The sequence below is a fragment of the Lupinus angustifolius genome, chromosome LG15, assembly GCF_001865875.1.
Source record: "Lupinus angustifolius cultivar Tanjil chromosome LG15, LupAngTanjil_v1.0, whole genome shotgun sequence".
Lineage (NCBI taxonomy): Eukaryota > Viridiplantae > Streptophyta > Magnoliopsida > Fabales > Fabaceae > Lupinus > Lupinus angustifolius.
The window spans coordinates 10,405,972-10,428,348 of record NC_032023.1 but is presented as its reverse complement, the minus strand read 5'-3'; the positions used below and the strand labels follow the sequence as shown (position 1 = coordinate 10,428,348).

The 22,377-nt window shown below is 32.6% G+C and overlaps 2 protein-coding genes and 1 long non-coding RNA gene across 4 annotated transcripts; all 3 read left to right on the top strand.

The window, feature by feature from the left end:
- On the top strand, positions 1,943–4,783 carry LOC109327535 (glutamate dehydrogenase 2-like). Its single transcript, XM_019560714.1, has 7 exons — positions 1,943–2,291; positions 2,565–2,639; positions 3,058–3,174; positions 3,465–3,715; positions 3,849–3,924; positions 4,009–4,095; positions 4,378–4,783. The coding sequence occupies exons 1-7, from the start codon at positions 2,004–2,006 to the stop codon at positions 4,561–4,563; spliced, it is 1,080 nt and encodes a 359-aa protein (XP_019416259.1). The 5' UTR covers positions 1,943–2,003; the 3' UTR covers positions 4,564–4,783.
- Positions 15,466–21,866, top strand: LOC109328561 (nucleotide pyrophosphatase/phosphodiesterase-like). Of its 2 annotated transcripts, none has more exons than XM_019562082.1 (12): positions 15,466–15,781; positions 16,714–16,805; positions 17,192–17,267; positions 17,351–17,473; positions 17,648–17,740; positions 18,042–18,171; positions 18,936–19,017; positions 19,091–19,223; positions 19,444–19,649; positions 19,732–19,857; positions 20,979–21,288; positions 21,446–21,866. In XM_019562082.1, exons 1-12 carry the CDS (start codon positions 15,572–15,574, stop codon positions 21,749–21,751), a joined length of 1,887 nt encoding a protein of 628 aa, XP_019417627.1. In that variant the 5' UTR covers positions 15,466–15,571; the 3' UTR covers positions 21,752–21,866. The 2 variants fall into 2 exon arrangements, with proteins under 2 accessions (XP_019417627.1, XP_019417626.1); XM_019562081.1 differs by having other exon boundaries at positions 15,466–15,785; positions 16,709–16,805.
- On the top strand, positions 18,179–18,801 carry LOC109328563. Its single transcript, XR_002105452.1, has 2 exons — positions 18,179–18,278; positions 18,536–18,801. It is a non-coding gene; the product is annotated as an uncharacterized LOC109328563 (long non-coding RNA).

Below are 22,377 nucleotides of genomic sequence, written 5' to 3'. Positions count from 1 at the left end.
AATGTAGTAATGTAACATTGATAATCAGTCATGTCAAACAATAAAATTCAAACATACAATTGGTTGATATTTTATATCAATCACTAATGATACGTTTTTCATAATGGTCAAACATTAATCACAATGCATGTCAAATAATAAACCCTTCTTTGGACTGGTTTATCATTCACACATGTAACATTATAATAATCATATGTTTACTCATCACATGTGTGTATATAATCCGGTCAAACAATAATCTTCCTTTGGGCCGATTAGTACTCACACGGATACATATACACGCTAGTATTTGACATTTATTATGAACAATTCACATAAAAGATGTCACTTTGGCGACTTCTTGTTTAATAAGTTCGCTTAAAATGTCAAACAATTTTATTTTCCAAAAGAAAAACCATATAGTTCAGTTTGATTCAACATAACCTTAATCCAAAATATATATTATCTATATTCACATATAAATACATATACTCATTATAATCTATTGGTAGCATTGCATCATTCTCACCGCAAGGACTGCATTTCGAATTCTAGTAATGATCATTTTGAATTTTCCATAAAAAAATATTAACATTTTATACATGATTAAACATGGTTGGGCAAGATGTCCAAACAAAAACAATGCTTCAACAATAACAACTTCTTAATAATACAATCAGCAACCACCCAATGCAACAAACCATAAGTATTTTAGCTATTTAAACAAACAAGTCAAGTAATATATATAAAACAAAATATGTTCATATAATAGACTCATCACAAGATATCTAGCACAACAACAATTTCTAGTCTTTGGAATGAGAAATCAATTTCTAAGTGGTACTCTCAACATAATGATCAAATATTAACAATTAGTTGTGTCAAACAATAGTCTTTCTTTGGACCGACTATTATTCACATGGAAAAAACTTTGTAATTGTTACTTATTTATCATCACATGTATGTTATTACTTGACTAAATTGTGTCTTCCTTTGGGCCGAACACAATTCGCATAAATAATCTCATACACATATGTGTAATCATAATCAATTTCCACAATAGAGGTTACTTTGGCAACATATTGCATCAATTAATTCAAAAATAATTATCAAACAAAAGGAAAACAATATGAGTCCATTATAAAAAATTATAATATTGAAATTAAAACCTTTAGATTTGATATATTTTATGATTAACAAATTTAATCCCACGATATAATTTCAAATCAAAATATATATATATATATATATATATATATATATGGAATTTGGGTTTAGTTTCATTTGCCTTTTTTTTTCTTTGAGAGAAGGACTTGGTTGTCCTTGTTTTTGGGATTTTTTTGCTTGAACTTGTGATAGTATAGTGAAGCTTTCATATGTGCAATTTAATATGCCATTTTTTTCAAATTTAAAAAGTTAGTTTTTACCCCCAATTCATAAAATAGAGAATAGAGGACTGTTCTAAAACCATTAATTGAATAGTTTTTGGAGAGAGAAATTCAAAACTGTATTTTGGGTCTGTGTGATAATGCTTTGCAATCTGTGTTATGGATGAGTACATAATAAACTTGGAGAAGCCAAATTGGAAAAGTATAAGGAATATTAATCTAGCAAAAAGTATTCAAATTTTGTTTTTTAAGTGGGATCATAAAAAATTTGTAAAAATTTCTCAATTTCAGGAAGGAAGAGGAAGGTTAGGGTTTGGATAATGGTGCATACTTGTTTGTATGTGTTGTTTGATTACATGTGTTAATTTAAGATTCTTGTACTTGTATGCTTCTTCAGTTATGGTGATGAAATTCTGAAAATGACTTAAACTTTTACCTTGTTTTGGTCCTCTGCATCCAAAATAGTATACATTCTGCATTTTTTCTATTCATTAGTTACTTCCTTGAATATGTGAATGAAGTGTTGCTATGTTTGATGTATAATCTACACATTACTTAAAAAAAGAGATGTTAATCAATTAGTTCTTCTAACAATCATTATGTTGTAACATGTGATGTTTTTTAGGTACTACCATTATGAATGTTTTTGTAAATTTGTCATCTTGTTTTGTAATATCAAACTGTGACATTCTCTGGTGCCAGGTTGATCCTGATGAAGTTAATGCATTAGCTCAGCTGATGACATGGAAGACAGCGGTTGCGAACATTCCCTATGGAGGAGCAAAGGGTGGGATTGGCTGCAACCCAGGGGACTTGAGCATCACCGAGTTAGAACGTCTAACTCGAGTTTTCACACAAAAGATTCATGACCTCATTGGCGTTCAGAGGGATGTTCCTGCCCCTGATATGGGAACTAATTCACAGGTACTGATTTCACAATGAGGAATTTGTTTACTACGAAGTGCTTTCATATGAAAATTTCCGAATTTCAAATGGAACATCGAGGTTGCTTTTCAACTACACATAGTTGATAGTGGATGAATGAGAATTTCTCATTGTAACGCTGCAATCAATTTGTAATTCATCCATTTCGTAGTGCTTAGCTTTTTGCTTTCATGATGTTGGATTTAATTTCCTGCCATTCTCTTAGATGTTAACATCTTCAGATTTCATATATATTTTCTCATTGTTCCACAGACCATGGCATGGATTCTTGATGAGTACTCAAAGTTTCATGGACATTCACCAGGAGTAGTGACTGGCAAGCCAATTGTATGTATCAAATACACACTCTCAAAATCATAGACAATTGCCTATTGTTGTGAACATCAATAATCCATTTTGAGGATAAAAATAGGAAATTAAACAAAGAGGCTTGAAAGGTACAATTGAATAAATTGTGCATTCAGAATATGAAACTGAAGGGCTTCCTTCATATATAGGATATCACTAGTTGATATCTAATCTTACATATACATGTGCTTATTCTATGCTGTAAACCAACTATTTGTATATTGGATTCAATATCAGATGGAAGAGTGAAATCACCTTTTGTTTTGAAACCTCCAACAAAAGAAAGAGTTGTCTTATAGTGATTAAGTTAGATACACCTAGTTCGACCCACTTCACCCATAATCTAATTTATACCTTGCTGTTTATTATATTTGGCTATGAATGTTTTGGCCTGTAGGATCTTGGAGGCTCATTGGGAAGAGAGGCTGCTACAGGTCTTGGAATGATTTTTGCAATAGAGGCTTTATTTGCTGAATATGGGAAGTCAATTGCTGATCACACATTTGTTATCCAGGTATTTCTTCATCCATGGTTACCAAATTATGATACTTCATGACACATGTACTTGGTCATCACATTTTACCCTATAATTATGAGACTTTCCTTACATTATCATTAATTGGTAAATGATATGTGGTATGTGAGAGTAGATACGTGATTGGTAAGGTCACTGAAAGAAATTTGTAATTATGTTTATCACGATTGCTAGTCGATAAGTATATAATTTTTTTCCCGATAAGTGACAAGTATGTAGATACTAATTCCAATTTCGACATTCATTTGGTTTTTTATGAAATTATGCAGGGCTTTGGAAACGTTGGTATTTGGGCTGCTAAGTCTATTTATGACAGAGGGGGTAAGGTGATTGCTGTGAGTGACATCACTGGAGCTATTAAAAACCCAAATGGAATCGATATCTCTACCCTTCTAAAACACAAGGATAACAATGGAACCTTGAAGGATTTCTCAGGAGGAGAGGCCATGGATCCAAATGAATTGCTTGTTCATGAGTGTGATGTTCTTATCCCATGTGCCCTGGGTGGAGTTCTAAACAAGTATGCTTGACAATGTCACCCTAAGCTAAAATTGTTTTAGTTTTATTGATCTTGCACACTGATTAAAATAGCATCCCCATTGTTTTATATACTCTTCCTATTTACTTGACATTTTGGTTCCTTATTCTTGAAGGGAAAACGCGGCTGACGTGAAAGCAAAGTTTATAGTCGAAGGTGCAAATCACCCTACTGACCCCGAAGCTGACGAGGTATGGTTACTGAGTTACTGCTTTGCTACTTCTCGTGAGCTATATATGCTAAACTTTGATCATGGAACTGGTTTTATTTTACAGATTTTGTCCAACAAAGGAGTCATCATATTACCTGACATTTACGCCAATTCGGGTGGAGTGACAGTGAGCTACTTTGAGTGGGTTCAGGTAATGGGATGAAGTGATGAACAAAACACTCCAAGCCTAAGTTGAAAACCAAGCTTAAGATACTTCTTAATTATTTTAAATCTTCCTCTGATATTTTAATAGAGTGTGAACTTAGCGCAACAATAAGATTGTTGCTTAGTGACCATGAGGCCACAAGTTCAATTCCTAGAAACGGTCTACCCGTTTGTGAGGGTAAGACTGCGTATGTGGGAACTTCGTGCACTGGGCTGCCCTATTTTTCTTTTCCTTCCTCTGATAATTTATGCACTATGCTGCCTGCAGAATATTCAAGGTTTTATGTGGGAGGAAGAAAAGGTGAACCATGAGCTGAAGAAGTACATGACTAATGCTTTCCAAGACATTAAGAAAATGTGTAAAACTCACAATTGTGACTTGAGAATGGGAGCCTTCACTTTAGGACTCAACCGTGTTGCCCATGCTACACTTTTGAGGGGTTGGGAAGCTTAAGGAATGACTCATCTTTGATGATGCATTTTAGCTTAGCTCTTAAACAGTAGGGTTTTGCTACTTATGTTTTTTGCTCTTACTTTTTAACCTTAGGCATTTGTTTTCTTTGTTATCTTAGTGTTAGTCTAGGACTAGTAATAGTGATATTTGCCAATAAACATTATTGATTATTGGTGCCCCATGAATGAGATGAAGTTAAAGATAGATTTGTTTCTTACTCTCACTTTGTGTGCTTGGTTTGGCGTTTTAGTATTTTACTTAAAACTATGCAAATAACACTGCACTTTCAAAATCAATATATTTGAAACTTATTTTTAACCAAAATCAATATATACAATTAAGTACAACTTAAATTAATATACTTTTCGAGCAAGATACAACTTTTGGCAACAATTACCATCTGCACCGGTGTTAGAAGTTATTCGTAACACCGCATTTGGGCATATTCTGGATATTGGTACAATCGAAATCAACAATCACCTCATTATAGCATTAGTTGAGAGATGGAGGCCGAAGACTCACACCTTCCATCTACCTATTGGCGAGTGCACTGTAACCCTTGAAGATGTCGCATACCAACTTGGGTTACCCATTAATGGAGCTTTTGTTACTGGAATTACAAGCGCAAATTGGAAAATCATTTGTCATAACTTGTTGGGTGCAATCCCAACTGATAAACAGATTATGGGCCAAAAGATCCAAATGAGTTAGGTAGACTCAACCTTTGTTGTTCTCCCAGAAGGTGTTGATGATGTTGTCATTGAACAACATGTAAGAGCCTTCATATTACACATAATTGGGGGCTTCCTCATGCCAGATACATCAGGATCATGAGTCCACCTGATGTATCTCCCATTGCTGGAGGACTTGTCATAGACATGCCAATATAGTTGGGGTTCAACTGTATTGGCATGTCTATGTCGCTGAATATGTCGCGCGGCGCTCATTACTCACCAGATTGAAATTGGAGGATGCTTGCATCTGCTACAGTCGTGGGCATATGACAGCATCCTAATGCTAGCTCAAAGACTACATAATGATGATTTACAAATATTTCCTTTAGTCCAAAGGTAAATCTTTTTTCCAATCTTTTTTCCAAATTTGTTCAAATTATAATAGTTTATATTTCAAACTATTTATATAATACTACCTTCATATAACATTACATGAAAACATATTGCATCAATTAATTCAAAAATAATTATCAAACAAAAGGAAAACAATATGAGTCCATTATAAAAAATTATAATATTGAAATTAAAACCTTTAGATTTGATATATTTTATGATTAACAAATTTAATCCCACGAATATATATATATATATATATCAACCCATAAAAGTGGATGCAATCTTAATCAAATGCAAAATAGATCCAGATTGAAAAGCATACAAATATAGATATAAATCATTATCGAAATTCCAAATCGAATATGATCATACATATCTTAAAACATATATATATATACACTTTTACACACTAACATAGTAAAATATATATAATTTGAACCATTAACAGTAACCACACACGTGTATATATATATATATATATATATATATATAAACTTTAATCAGTCATTTCAGACATCACAATAACTTCAAGTTGAAAACAATTACTTATGTATATTTTAATTTACAATATATACAAGATCATGAATTCGAGATTGTATATGTATAAAATAAAAGCGCATCTTAACACATATATACCTTACGTATACTTTAACAAATTGCAAAACTGAAAGTAAAAAAAGTCAATGTCCAACATTAAGGCATTAGTATACATATAATATATGTATTGCATAATAAAGTCATAAAAGTTAATGCAATGTTCATGCACTAATCTGAATATATACTTCAATACATGTTATAAGGATTCATAATACAACTTACTGATAATTCAAATAAGTGGAAGTAGATAAAAGTTATCCTCATTATTCTTAAATACCCAATTTTTATAACCAACAGCGGAAAAACATCTTTAATGGAGAACCATAAAATTCAGAACCTAAAGCTCTGATGCCATTTGTTAGATATTTCTTGATAATTGGTGAAATATCAATCATAGGATCTTGAATCTCATGATTCTCATAAATAATATAAAACAAGGATATAAAGTCATACATGAATCTATGTTTTCACATCTACTCCTTTGATATACCTTTTGATAGAGAGTTTTGGTATGATGACTTTCATCAACCAAATCATTAATTCCTTTGGGACCTTCGTTTTCTCTCTCATGGGGAGAGGTGAAAACTATTTGTGATTTTGGTGTGTTGGGACCATAATCATTCCTTATTTATTAACTTATATGGTTTACATTATCCCCTATAAGTCAACTGTTTAGGTATCCACTCATTAAGCTCATATCCGTTATCGGTTTCAGAAGTCTTCTAGGTTGTTATTATTTAGATCACTTGTTTTGTAACCCAAAATAAATAGCCAATATAATTGTATTAAATATATGATATCCACCTTAATTATAAATTATGAATTTGTAATATTTGCATATCTCTATATATTAACTTGAGATTCGTAGTATACTTTCAAGTACACACCAAACACTCTCAAACCAAGTACCTCAATACCGAGGAACATAAACTAAGATAAAATATTATCGATCATTCTCTATTATTTGCATAGAAAAATGAATAATTCCAAATCACGTAGAACACGAGGATGTATAGTTGAGGTGGGAAAATTTACGTGGGTAGTGTAGTTTGACTACACTATCCCATGTTTGGAGTACATTTTGAAATAATTACGGGAATGGGGTATTTTTTGTGGATCTCATGGATGACATCCACGATTTCACCAAAGTCGTGGATGGGAAATGTGATTTCCCACCAATGTCGTGGACCTCATCCACGATTTCCTTACACGGTGTCAGGCTTATATAAGTCGTGCACCAGGGACACGAGTTTCATGGCAATCTCGTGGACCTTGTACGCGAGTTCCATGCAATTCTCGTGGACCTCGTACACGAAATCCAAGTCGTGTTTGGATCCACGACATCCAACCAATATATAAACCCCCGTCCCGACTCAAATCACACTGCAGGAAGAAAACATATGAGAAATATTTAGGGTAATTTGTAATTGAAGAACTGTGATTATTGAAGGTAACTAAAAATTCTTTATATTTTTGAGTTCATTTACTTTTGTTAATTTTATTTAATGTTACTGTATGTTTAAATGTAAATATCATATGTTTATATTTTATTGTATGTTTATATGTAGATGGTAATTATTAGAGATATTGTTAGTGATTTTAGTGATGAGGAAGACATTAAGCTATGTGATGATGATGTTCAGATTACCACTAGTGGACCGGTTAGCATAACATATGATACTCCTTCATCTTTTTTCGTTAGCATTGATTATTAGTCTGGACAAGATTTTCCATATAGAAGTACTCACATAAGTACTGATGTGGATAATGATCTCTTTGTTGGTATGCAATTTGAATCAAAGTAAACAACATTAAATGTTGTAAAACAATTTCATATTAGGAATTCTGTTGATTACCATGTGGATGAGTCTAGGCCAGATAGATATGTAGCAAAATGTAAATATTATGGTGTTGGGTGTGAATGGAGACTTCGGGCATCGAAAAGTGTGAAATGTGATATTTGAGAGATTAGAAAAATTAGTGGAAGACACACTTGTGTATCCACTAATATTTCTCAAGATCACACGAAATTGAACTCATCTTTCATCGTAAACTGCATTGTTCAACTAGTATTAGAAGATCCTGGTATACTAATTAAAGCATTAGTTAAAGAAGTAGTCACTCATTTGGGTTATACGGTGACATATAGGAATGCTTGGACCGCTAAACAAATAGCAATGTCCCAAATTTATGGTGATTTGGAGGGATCGTACAATGAGTTACCTCGTTGGTTGAATGTTGTCAAATATTATGCACCAGGTACAATTGTAAGATATTCAACATCTAACCATGAAGAACATAATACTTTAATTCTTGACAGGGTATTTTGGGCTTTCAAGCCATGCATTGACGGATTTGGTTTATGCAAACCAATCCTTCAAGTGGATGGCACATTTTTTACTGGAAAATATGATGGAACATTGCTAATAGTTAGTTCGCAAGATGGTAATAGACGTATATTTTCAGTAGCATTTGTCATTGTGGAAGGAGAGACAAAAGAAGCATGATAATGGGTTTTCTACAATCTTCAGACATAGGTTACCCCACAACCAAATATTTTTATAATATCAGATAGGGGTACAGATTTGTTGGGTGCACTTCATATTGAGCTCCCACAATGGTGTGATGGTCAATCTGTATATTGCATTCGTCATTGAAATAGGTATGTATTGAAATTAATGTGATTTATGTTAAATTGTTTGTTTATGTGATTTATGTTAATAATAATGAACTTGTTGTAGGGTATGAATTGATGCGGCTTCGATTCTAGCGAATGCTTGCTCTATTGCGTCAAAAGAACTCGAGGCCAGCAGCTTAGTTAGATAAGATCCCAAAAGAAAAATGGACGCAATCATATGATGATGGGAGACGGTACGGGCATATGACGACGAACTTGGCAAAATGTGTGAATGTCGTTCTCAAAGGAGCAAGAGCCTTGCCAATTACTGCACTTGTTAGAGCAACATATCATAGACTTAACTCATAGTTTGTACACCATAGAAATGAAGCAACTAACATGATAAGGGCATGTCATATTTATTGTGAAAAATTGACTAAGGTGATTAATGAAAATAACCGAAAAGCTACATGTCAAATAGTACGAAGTTTTTCGTGGGAATCAGGAGTCTCGGAGGTGGTAGTCGATACTCAAGAGTATATACAGTGAGATTAATCAATAATTGGTGTGATTGTGGGGAATTTCAATCACTTAAATTGACATGTTCTCATGTTATTGCTACTTGTGCATCATTGGAAATGAAGAATATTGGTCTCCTTATTTAGGTCCAACCTTCATTCCTAATCCCCTTATGCGTAGGAACCATACCAGAAGACCAAAAAATACACGCATACACAATGAAATGGATGATTCTCAATCCCAACAAATTAAAAAATATGAGTGGTGTAGGAGTGAAGGACACAATAAGAAGAAATGTCCATTTAGAAGTACCGAAGTCGGACAAAGTTCAAGGCAAAACTAACTTATATAATGTTATAATTTGTGTAATATATTGAAATTCTTATTTGTGTAACATTATTTGTGTAATATATTGAAATTCTTATTTATGTAAAACCTAAATAATTACAATCATTAAATAATTATACTCATTATATAATTACAGTCATTAAAATTACTTACATTTTCGGTTATAGACATTAAATATTCGTATACCAATCATTACACTCATTATATAATTAAACTAATTAAAACCTAAATAATTATACTCATTAACTACATTTTCAAAATATCTGTATACCAATAATTACACTCATATCTGTATACCAATAATTACACTCATATCCGTATACCAATAATTACACTCATTAACTACATTTTCAATAAAATGTGCGTATACCAATAAAATTCAATGAAAGTCATGGATACCACCCACGAGATTCACCAGAATTTAAAGAAAGTCGTGGACAAGGTCCACGAGTTTGGTGCAGATTTAGGGTTTTAATGAATCTCGTGGACCCACCCACGAGATTAGTGTATGCTATTGAATACAAATCGTGGACCGTCTCCATGACTTTAATGAAAGTCGTGGATGGCAGCCATGACTTTGGCCCAGGCTAGGGTTAGGGCTACAAAACCATGTGCGACTAAGGCACAATTACCACTATCAGGTAGGAACTCGTAGACCCTATCCATGACTTCCCCAAAGTTGTGGACCCCATCCACAACTTCCAAACCCTATAAATTCAAACAATCTCCCCTTCATTCTCACACCAAATCATAATCATTCTGAATTACTTCCATATATTTTCTTTTATCCCGACATCTTTAGTCCAAAAAATGGAACATATTGATCCAGGTTCTATTAACCCTTCCCTTCTCAACCTTCAAAAACACCATGTCTCCACCAACATATGGAATGGTGGAGATGTTAGGTTTCGAGCAAGATACAATTTCTGGCAACAATTACCATCTACACTAGTGTTAGAAGTTATTCATAACACCACATTTAGGAAGATTCTGGATATTGGTACAATCGAAATCAACAATCACCTTATTACAACATAAGTTGAGAGATGGAGGCCGAAGACTCATACCTTCCATCTACCTATTGGCGAGTGCACTGTAACCCTTGAAGATGTCGCATACCAACTTGGGTTACCCATTAATGGAGCTTTTGTTACTGGAATTACAAGCGCAAATTGGAAAATCATTTGTCATAACTTGTTGGGTGCAATCCCAACTGATAAACAGATTATGGGCCAAAAGATCCAAATGAGTTAGGTAGACTCAACCTTTGTTGTTCTCCCAGAAGGTGTTGATGATGTTGTCATTGAACAACATGTAAGAGCCTTCATATTACACATAATTGGGGGCTTCCTCATGCCAGATACATCAGGATCATGAGTCCACCTGATGTATCTCCCATTGCTGGAGGACTTGTCATAGACATGCCAATATAGTTGGGGTTCAACTGTATTGGCATGTCTATGTCGCTGAATATGTCGCGCGGCGCTCATTACTCACCAGATTGAAATTGGAGGATGCTTGCATCTGCTACAGTCGTGGGCATATGACAGCATCCTAATGCTAGCTCAAAGACTACATAATGATGATTTACAAATATTTCCTTTAGTCCAAAGGTAAATCTTTTTTCCAATCTTTTTTCCAAATTTGTTCAAATTATAATAGTTTATATTTCAAACTATTTATATAATACTACCTTCATATAACATTACATTTTAGGTGGACGCAACATCTAATCACCACCAACATTCATGGTCATGCAACCAACATAATACGGTCAATGTTAGATCGTTTGTGCATTGATCAGGTAATTTACGTAATTTGTTATTATTAATTTATTTATTATTATTTCTAAATTTTTTATACAAATTCATTACTAATTTTTTATATATATTAGTTTGTCTAGACCCATATAGGAACATTACTTATGTGGGCTCCATACCTGATGTAGCCCGAGCACGTGTACCACTCATCTGCTTTGCACTTGTTCAATGACATACTGCTGATCGGGTGATGAGGCAGTTTGGTCTATAACAATCCATCCCAGAAGATTCAGTTAATCTGGAGAAACAACACAAGATGGATTTACGTGGGAAAAATGACAACAACTGGCCACAAAAGCATAACCAGTGGATTCAAATTTGGAATAATCGGGAAAGCTATATGGTAAACGGTTTTCCCGATGACCAACCTTTGTATCAATACTCGCAGTATATGCAGTGGTACTTTCAAATGACAAGGAAATACATCTCTCCAGACGGAGGATATTCGGCCAGATCAGTAATAACAACAAAATTTCTATTTATATTTTATTTTAAATTGTATTGACATATACTAACATTCTAATTTTTTCCACTTTTTTCAGTACAATTTTATTAAAATGATTCATGATAGGTGTACTCATACAAATGTGTTTCCAAATCCGTTGCAGTGAATGATGTCTACCTAAAACTGCAATGAGATGATGGAAGCGTTTGCTCAACTACTTCCAACCGCCTTCTCCTCAAGTACTTCTCAAGCTCCTCCTACACAACAGTTTCAAATGCATATTGCACCTGATTTTCAGCAACATTATGAGAGTCAAACTCAGACAGATACTTATCCGCAGGCATACATTCAAACTCCTGCTCCTCAACAACAACAACAACAACAACAACAACAACAACCCTTTGAGTTTGAAGGTTACAGAGCAATGATTGACTACTCATTCTCTCACTTAACACCTTCTTCACAATTTCAATGAATGTCATCAATGTTTGGCACTACTTCAAATACTCCATTGTCGACATTCAACTCTCAACAATATTATCAACCGACAATGTCTTCACAACCAAACGAAGATGATGAAGATGATCACGATGATGAAGATGAAGATGAGGAGCAGCCACAAGTAGTTAGAGGTGGAAGACAACATCAATCACAACAACAACAACTAAGAGTCCAACCACCTCGAAGGAGGAAGACACCTGAATGTGGAACATCATCTCATAGACGCCATTAGGAATTTCTATTCTTGTTCTGTTTTCTTTAACGTAATCATTTTCAAATTCCTACGACAATTATCAATATCATTTTTATGAAAATTTCTTATTATTTCAATTTATGCATTTAAAATAAGTGTTAAAAATATCAAAAACATTAACCAAATTTCATAAAACTAACACTTTACTAAAATTACCATATTCAATTAAATTTTACAATTTTAAATTTACAATTTTGATTTAAAGATATTATTTTTACACACTAAAAATCATAAAACAAACTCCTAAAACAATAAAAACAATAAAAAAACAATATCAATTTCGTGTAAAGGGGAATTTTAAAAATCACCATATCCGATCCAATCTCGTGTACGGGGTACACGACTATGGAAGTCCTGCATGACATACACGACTTCTCTTCAGGAGAGAGAGAGTCTGTAAGAAAATTGTGGATGGGGTCCACGACATTGCTGGGTAATCGCATTTCCCATCCACAACTTTGGTGAAATCGTGGATACCATCCACGAAATCCACAAAAATACATCAATCCCGTAATTATTTCAAAATGTATCTCAAACATGAGATAATATAGTCAAACTACACTATCCACGTAAATTTTCTGTTGAGGTGGACTACTAGAGAAGATGGGTGAAAGGGAGAAGGATTGAGAAACAAGTAGATAGGACAGAGAAGAGATATATTGAAGCTTTTTGTTTTTTCATAAATAAAATAAATTTACTGATATAACCTTAATCATAAAGTGATTTAACAAAATAAAAAGGAAATTCCTCAAAACAATTATGGTTTCAAAATACTAACATGATTTTTCGTGAAATGAAGGTTACTTGTATTAGCAAATTCTTTTATATTGTCTAAATAAAGTATTTTCTCCGTTTCTTAAAATTATTGTTTAAGGTTATGCACTTAAGACATGATTATATGATTAAGAGAAAGAATTATTATATATATATATATATACTTTTTGAAAAAAAATGTACAATTAATTTTTGAATTTATAGAATATTGGATATTCGGAGGGGAAAAGCTCAAACATAAAATAAGGAAAGGAGGAATCATCACAACCTTTTTATGATTTCTCATAATAATGATTAAAACAAGTACAGAATGTATGAATTAAAAAGTAGAATGATGTTTCTTAGTCAAACGAATATACCTTGAATGAGTAAATTACATTGAGACTCCTTGAGTTTTAATGAAATTATATAAACCATTCCTTACTTTTTTACGGGGAGTACATCTGCTGTCCCACACTTTGTGCCACTCCATATGTCATGCACTTGTGATTGGTCAGAAAAATACTTAATAATTAAATTTTAACTTAAATATATTTTTTCTGACCAATCACAACTCATGGAACATGGAGTGGCACAAAGTGTGGGACAGCAGATGTGTACCCTTTTTTACACCTACACAAACCTCCCCTAATTTTTATACTTTCATTACATTGACTACCCATACATAAAAAATAAGTGTAATCTTTTAAACAAAAAATGTGATAAATACAATTAAGTTAAACAAAATATGATATATTGTGGAGACAAGTCCAAATAATATATGAGTCAATATTTCTTTATTATTATAACAAAAAATAATAAATATACATTTTTTTGTTTAAAACATTACACTTATTTCTTATGCAGAGGTGGTCACTGTAATGAAATGAAAATATAAAAACTAGAGGAGGTTTGCTAAGTGTAAAAATGTGAGAGTAATTTATATAATTTCACTAAAACTCAAGGGGTGTCAGTATAATTTACTCTATATGAAACAGACACAAAAAGTTCATCATATTTACACGCAGATATTCTAGTTCTCGGCAAAAATGTCAGAACAAATACTGAAACACAAAAAAAAGACGTGAGAACAAATAGTCAAATTCGATTATTTTGAGGTTGATTACATTCCTGATATGAGGTTTAATTTAATTATATTTACTCTCATGTTTAAATTATTATATTCAAATAAATGCAGTTAAGAGAAGGTCAGTGTAATTATCCCATAAATACTAATGTATTTATAAAAAGCAAAGGTGATTTATTTAATATAAAAAATGATAACTTAATTATATTATCCACCTCTTATATTTAAAATATTGCATTCATCGCTATTACGTTTGTTTGTGAATTGAGAGCTTCAAAACAATGAAATACAAAAGAATCAACTCGGGTGACACCTATATAAATAAGAGTAATATTATATAGACGTGGTTCATTTTTTTTGGCAAAAAGAAATATGAAATTGCTTATAACTTTTTGATCTAAATAACGAATTATAATTAATCCCTCTGTTTAAAAATAATTCTATACACAAAATAAAAAAAATTGTTGCAAATTGTTTGTTCATTTATTATTTCAATATAATAATAAATAATTATTTAGCAGTAATTATGTTACAAGTAAATAATAAGAGATAAAATAAAATAATGAATAAAATAAAAAAGGTAGGAAATTCACTTACTTCAAATCTCGAAGAGTAAATTAAAAAAATTATTTCACATTTTAATTATTAATTTTAGAAAGTGTTGATTTAAATTATTAGATTTTTCTATAATACAATATAAAATGTGAAGTAATTTTTTTCGAGTAAGTGAATTATTCTCAATAAAAAATCGAATATATTTCTCTAAATAACAAAAAAAAAAAAGCACTATATTTCCTTAATATCTTAATAGAGCCGTCCCTGCTTTTTTTCCTTAGAAGCCGCCCCTGCTTAACACCTATATAAATAAGAGCCTTAATATTGACAATAACATCATCTCCGGCGCTGTTCTATCTGAGAAAAATGAAATAATAATATTCCAGTGATTCATATTACTGCAAATTCAACCATATAACTTTTCATATTGAAAGTTAAAAAAAATGGAAGGAAGTGTTGGTAATTGTTTGAAGCAGAAGATGATTTTGGTGATATATTATTTGTGGTTCACAAATTTGAGCATTGTTTTTGGGAATAATCATATGGTTGGTTTCGGAGAACAGCCATTGTCCAAGATTGCCATTCACAAAACAATTCTTGCACTCCACAGTTCCGCTTCCATTACAGTAACCCCGTTTTTTCTGGGCAATAAGGTAACAAACTATTTCCCTACTGCAACGTATTTGAATGAGTTCAGAAAATTTATTTTAATATCCATGTGTGGACACTGTATGAATTTTATACTATCACTAATAATAAATAATATATTGACGATGTGCATATATATATTACAGTTTTGTTAAGTTGTTAATGTTTGTTAAAATGAACTCAACAAATTTGGATATTATAAACTTCTATTTGATAGTTTATTTGAGGTACGCTTATAATCTAGGAGTTATGACATTTTACGTATACTAACAAGTTAATCATTATTCAGGAATCGTTTTAATCAGCTTATAAGTTTTTAATTAGCTTATAAGGTTTCTGTCAGTGAAATTACAATTATAATTTGTTTTGATTATTTTATAGGTACAATTTGTCTTTTTATTTTTTTGAAAGAATGTTTCCCCAATTCACGGGGGCAATATTGAAAGTATCAGAAAAATCAACTACCAAACAGTTTTTATACCATTTTGTAGTAAATTTAACTCTTCTGAATTCTAACGGTGTAGTCTATTGATGAATAAATCAATGATTATGATCATAGTTTTTAATTTCATGATTTGTGATATAAATATAAACATTATTTTATAGCATATGGTATCCTCACTCAGAAATTAATTTTTTTCCCGTGTATTGACTGTTCCCAATAATAAATATTTGACATTTGATATAATATGATATCTGTGAATCAAGTACACTAGATTAACGTCTAGTTGTTATATGTATAAACATATTGTCACACTTACAATAATTACTTTTCAGTTAAAATCATAACTGAGCAATTTACCCTAAAAAAAGTGCAAAGTTCATTGTAGTATAATCCATTTTGGTTTATGACAAATTATCCTCACCTTTACATTATAGCCCCAGGGCTAGTATTTATAGAACTTATAGTAAATGATTTGATATATATTGGTTGCAGGGACAGGATACAGATTGGGTGACTGTACAACTGGAGTCCCCAGAACCATCTATTGATGACTGGGTTGGAGTTTTTTCTCCTGCAAACTTTGAGTAATCTCCAACTCTTTCTCACAACAACTATACATTTAGCACTAAATAATAATAATAAATATACACTACTCGCTTTTCTTGCCGAGACTTTGAGATCATAGGTTCAAATCCTATAAACAACATGTTTGCTTGCGAAAATAAGGTCTCGCCCCTTCTATAAATTATCAAACTGGTTACTCACTTCCTAACCTTTTCATAATATTTTTTCAAAGTAGTATATATAACTTAGAGAGGGTTAGGAAAAGGGAAATGTTTTTTGTTTCTACAACCTGCTGTGACAATTTTGTGACAACTTTTAGTTTTATTTATCTTAGCTATGTAGAATACATTTTTTGGTCATGGCAGTAACTAAAGACTAATTAGAGAAATTTAATTATACATTACAGTTCAGAAACATGTCCAGCTACAGGGAATGACGTTGGCTATGTAGAGACTCCATATGTATGCACAGCCCCAATAAAGGTGAGTGTCGTACAATTTAACCTGTGTAGTGTACTATGATCAATGACATAACAATGAGTGAATGGTTTGAATCTTTGTAACAGTACAAGTATGCGAACCACTCGAATTCAAACTACGTAAAGACAGGGAAAGCTACTTTGAAGTTCCAATTGATCAATCAACGCGCAGATTTCTCCTTTGTGCTATTTTCAGGTGGATTATCAAATGTAAGTCATATCAATTGAAGCATGTCACTGTTTTATTGCTTCACAGCTTAGATTTAGCTTTGACATTTTAAAATAACAAGTGTAATTCAGTGATTTTCTTAAAAAGGCTTGTTTTCATTCATAATAGATGATTTAATTAATTGCTAACTAGCATTTTATGGTTGAACTATGCAGCCTAACCTAGTGGCAGTTTCCAATAACATAACATTTGTGAATCCGAAAGCACCTGTGTATCCGCGCCTTGCTCTAGGGAAGTCTTGGGATGAAGTAAGTTTATGTCATTGCCTTGGATCCATTGCTATATGTTTCTCCAATGAATTAACTGTATTCACCACTGGTCCGCGAGTGTTAATTATCGTAAGATGTTCACATTGATATCAGCATCCTAAGACAAAGGATTGACAGCTTTGTTGCTTTGGAATTGCTGATATTACGCTGTTTGAATTGTAGTTATGAGAATTGTTGCCTTGCTTTCACCTTAACTAACATCCTGAAATTGCAGTGACGAATATTACTTGTCCAATTTAAACATACAAAACATTCTTAAGATAGCTTCTATCCATTACAGATGACAGTTACCTGGACAAGTGGATATGACACAGATGAAGCTATACCCTTTGTTGAATGGGGTCCAAGTGGAGGAAGGAAGAAACGATCTCCTGCTGGAACATTGACATTTAATCGGAACAGCATGTGTGGTATGAAACTATTGAATTATTTAATGAACAAGGCTTGCATTTTTTGTTTATTACTTGGTGTCATCGGGAGCATTATTATTCAATGGTAACAATGTTGAAAGAGTGGGGTTAATGAGAAACACTTGTTGACTTCAACCCCTTAAGTGTTAACTGTTTGAAACCAAATGTTTTTTTAATTGAAACTTTCCTTTTTATTTTGTAATTCTCACAATTTATCTTGACAATGAGTATTATAAAATTTCATTTTCATAGGACTGTAGTGAAAACAAGAGAAGATAGAATTACGAATGAAGGTATTAGGGAGAAAGTTGGGGTAGCTAAAGATAGTACAATGGCGCCTAGATGGTTTGGACATATGTGGAAGAGACTATTAGAAGACTAAGTAAGGAGGGTAGATCAAATGAAGGTTGATCCAATATCTAGAGGCAAAGAGAGGCCAAAAAACCATAGGCAAAACATTATGAAAAATTTAGAGATCAATACATTGTCAACGAACATGATTTATGATAGAGCATCATGGCTTCGTTCGATCCATGTAGCTGTCCTATCCCCACCTAGTGAGACTAAGACTTTTTGGTTGTTGTTGTTCTGAAAATTTTACTATGTCATGGATAAATGCTTGATTAGGAAGAAAATAAATTTATCTTTCTAGAGTTGGTGCTTGTTTTCTCTTTTGATAATGAATCTTTGCATCATACATTTAAAAGTAGGCTATCTATTAATTTTGATATGTTGCATAATGAGGATATTTTGCTATTCTGCAGGTGAACCTGCACGAACTGTTGGCTGGCGCGATCCTGGTTTTATACACACAAGTTTCCTTAAAGAACTATGGCCAAATCAGAGGTCCGCATTTAACTATCCTTTATATTTATCACACTGCAATCAACGACTTATTTTTTCTTCTGTAAAAATCCAGGTATACCTATAGGCTGGGACATATTTTGCCTAATGGTTCTTACGTCAAGAGTAAGAAGTATTCGTTCAAGGCAGCACCATATCCTGGACAAAACTCATTGCAGCGTGTTATCATATTTGGTGACATGGGGAAGGTAGTATTGGTGTGAAAAATTTACAATGGTACAAAGAATATTAACTATTGTGCCCAAAAAAAGGAATGTTGACTGAATCTTAACTGCAGGATACATCATAATACAACTTTACAATAGATAGCTTCATCAAACATATTTCAATTTCCAACTTGTGAATCAAAACTATAATCTGAACATGGTTGATATGATAGGGGGAATATTTATTTTTCTTCTCTTGCAGGCTGAGCGTGATGGTTCAAACGAGTATGCTAATTACCAACCCGGTTCACTTAACACTACGGACCGGCTCATCAATGACTTAGACAATTATGACCTTATTTTTCATATTGGAGATCTACCTTATGCAAATGGATACATCTCACAATGGGATCAATTCACAGCTCAAGTGCAAGAAATTTCCTCAAGAGTACCATATATGATTGCAAGGTTCATTTCATTGCAATCACTTTATTATTATAAACTAAAGTTTAATCATTCTTACCATGCTTGTTTATTTATTCATAAACAGTGGAAATCATGAACGTGATTGGCCAAACACAGGATCCTTCTTTAATACTCCGGATTCAGGTGGAGAATGTGGAGTTCTAGCAGAAACCATGTACTATTTTCCTGCTGAGAACAGAGCCAAATTCTGGTAAGTTACATTAATCTAAATGCAAACCATGATTCATAAGACTTTAATGAATCATATTTTCTCTAAAATTTATTGCGCACTTAGTCCATGGTTGTGTATATTACCACCTTGACCAATTGTTACCTATTATTTATTACTTCATGTTATCAGCTATAGATGTCCATCCCTTTATACATGTAGTGCTTCATGGTAAAGTTTCTAGCTTCTGCAAGTGAAAACTATACCTCCCTAGTTAGGACAAAGTAATATTGGTGAAGATTTCTAGTACTCTTATGCAATTAAAATACCAAGAAATGATAGAATATGATGATCATTGATAAAAAGTTTAAGAAAACTAATATGAATAAGTAAATACAATTTAAAGTATAAAAATTTGATTTATCAATAACTTTACTAGAAGATGGATGAAAGTATTTTGCTAACAAATATCATTATAAAGGTATTTGTTAAGAATATACAATAAGAACTTTTGTGGAAAGTAGAGTATTCAATACATTTTAAATAAAAACTACACTTTTCTTAAAAAGAATTTCTTAGTTTGAATTCAGTAACAAGTGCCAAGTCCTTGATAACATGATAGCGAAACTCTAAAATAAAATGTTTCATTATGTTGAAAAATACTAACAAGGAAGGAGAATAAATTTTGCTACCGAAACATAGTTGCATGAATATAATGGATTGTTTTTACAATTAGGTTTGAAATCTATTATAAAGACTATATATTATTGTCAGTGGGTGTGAATAGAAGTAAATATATTAAATCTAGGTTTCAAATAATGGTGTTTCGACGCCAATTACTTTTTGTTATTGCTTCTGCATAGGCTTGGAAATATACTATTACAACCACGAAGAATAGCTCTAGTCTTCATCTAGTAAACACCATTCTTTACTTGATTTTATCTTCCTGCGATTCACTATCATCATTTTCTTACAATTAACACGACATTTATTAATTTCTTGACAATGTGCTTATATGTTTGTTCACCTTAATTCCATCTAATTGTAATTTCTCGAGTGTCGATTAGGATGCACTATTCCTTTTTAATTATATACCTACGTATATGTATAATGTATGTGTGTGAGTGTGTTGAAAATGAATGGCAAAATTTTGAAAAATGCAGGTATAAGGCAGACTATGGCATGTTTCGTTTCTGCATAGCAGACAGTGAGCATGATTGGAGAGAGGGATCAGAACAGTACAAATTCATTGAGCACTGCCTCGCAACAGTAGATAGAAAGCACCAACCATGGCTGATCTTTTCAGCTCATCGTCCCCTTGCATATTCCTCCAATGCTTGGTATGGCATGGAAGGGTCATTTGAAGAGCCCGAGGGGAGAGAGCATTTGCAGAAACTTTGGCAGAAGTACAAAGTGGACATCGCGTTTTATGGTCATGTCCATAACTATGAAAGAATATGCCCCATTTATCAGGTAAATATGATGAATACATATGCCATTGTCGAGTTTAAACTTTAAAGTTATTCCAATGGTCATAGTATGATTGACATATAATTCATTATTGTTGTTGATTTCTTCATTGTAACTGGATCCAAGTGCATTTCTAATTATCTAAATGTGTATAATGCAGAATCAATGTGTGAATTCAGAAAAAACTCATTACTCAGGCACTGTGAATGGAACAATCCATGTTGTTGTTGGTGGAGGTGGAAGTCACTTATCAGACTACACCCCATCACCCCCGGTTTGGAGTGTTTTCAGGGACCGTGACTTTGGGTTCGGCAAATTGACAGCATTCAATCACTCATATCTCTTGTTTGAGTATAAGAGAAGTAGTGATGGAAATGTCTATGATTTTTTCACCATTTCAAGGGACTACAGAGATGTCTTGGCCTGTGTGCATGATGGTTGTGAGAAAACCACTTTAGCAACCTAAATAATGTATTAATGTTCAGATAATTCTACATGTCTAGATTTTGCATCTCTGTATGTAGTAGACTGTAGATCTGATACGGTCTTGAAATGAAGTAAATAACTGTTATTTTATTTAATATCCATCTAAGAAAGAGGAAAAATGGCTGATAACTTCAGATTATGAGGTGAATTCAAACTGTACAATTTGTATGCTACACCATACACTACATTGCTAACAATGGTAACATTAGAATTAAATCTATTACAATATATGAATATCGAATAAACCACACACTGATGGAAATTTGCAGCATGATTAAATCAAAAACATCGACAAACAAGTATGGTGGGCATGCGATTGTGAATATGATGTTCTCAAGTTTATTTCAGGTAATCAGGTTAAGAACAGAACAAACAACAAATAAGCAAAAACAATGAAAATGTTCGATAAAATGCTCAATCTATCTGCAACATTTTATCCAAGCTTTAAGGTGCTTGCAGGCTCAGTCTCACATGGATTAGCAAAATACACAAATAGGCATCAAGGAAAATCAATTGCAACAAGCCAACAACTCTTCTCAGAAAACTTTAATTTTTTTTGCACAGAAATGATAAAGTCTGTAACTCTTTTAATCTTCTCACCTAATA

Bases quoted from the DNA above. Each gene is read 5' to 3' on its own strand.
- LOC109327535 (XM_019560714.1), top strand. From the start codon at position 2,004: ATGAATGTTTTTGTAAATTTGTCATCTTGTTTTGTAATATCAAACTGT. The intron at 3,175-3,464 runs GTATTTCTTCAT...GAAATTATGCAG, and splicing joins ATCACACATTTGTTATCCAG to GGCTTTGGAAACGTTGGTAT. The intron at 3,925-4,008 runs GTATGGTTACTG...TTTATTTTACAG, and splicing joins CTGACCCCGAAGCTGACGAG to ATTTTGTCCAACAAAGGAGT.
- LOC109328561 (XM_019562081.1), top strand. From the start codon at position 15,572: ATGGAAGGAAGTGTTGGTAATTGTTTGAAGCAGAAGATGATTTTGGTG. The intron at 17,268-17,350 runs GTGAGTGTCGTA...TCTTTGTAACAG, and splicing joins TATGCACAGCCCCAATAAAG to TACAAGTATGCGAACCACTC. The intron at 18,172-18,935 runs GTATGAAACTAT...GCTATTCTGCAG, and splicing joins TAATCGGAACAGCATGTGTG to GTGAACCTGCACGAACTGTT.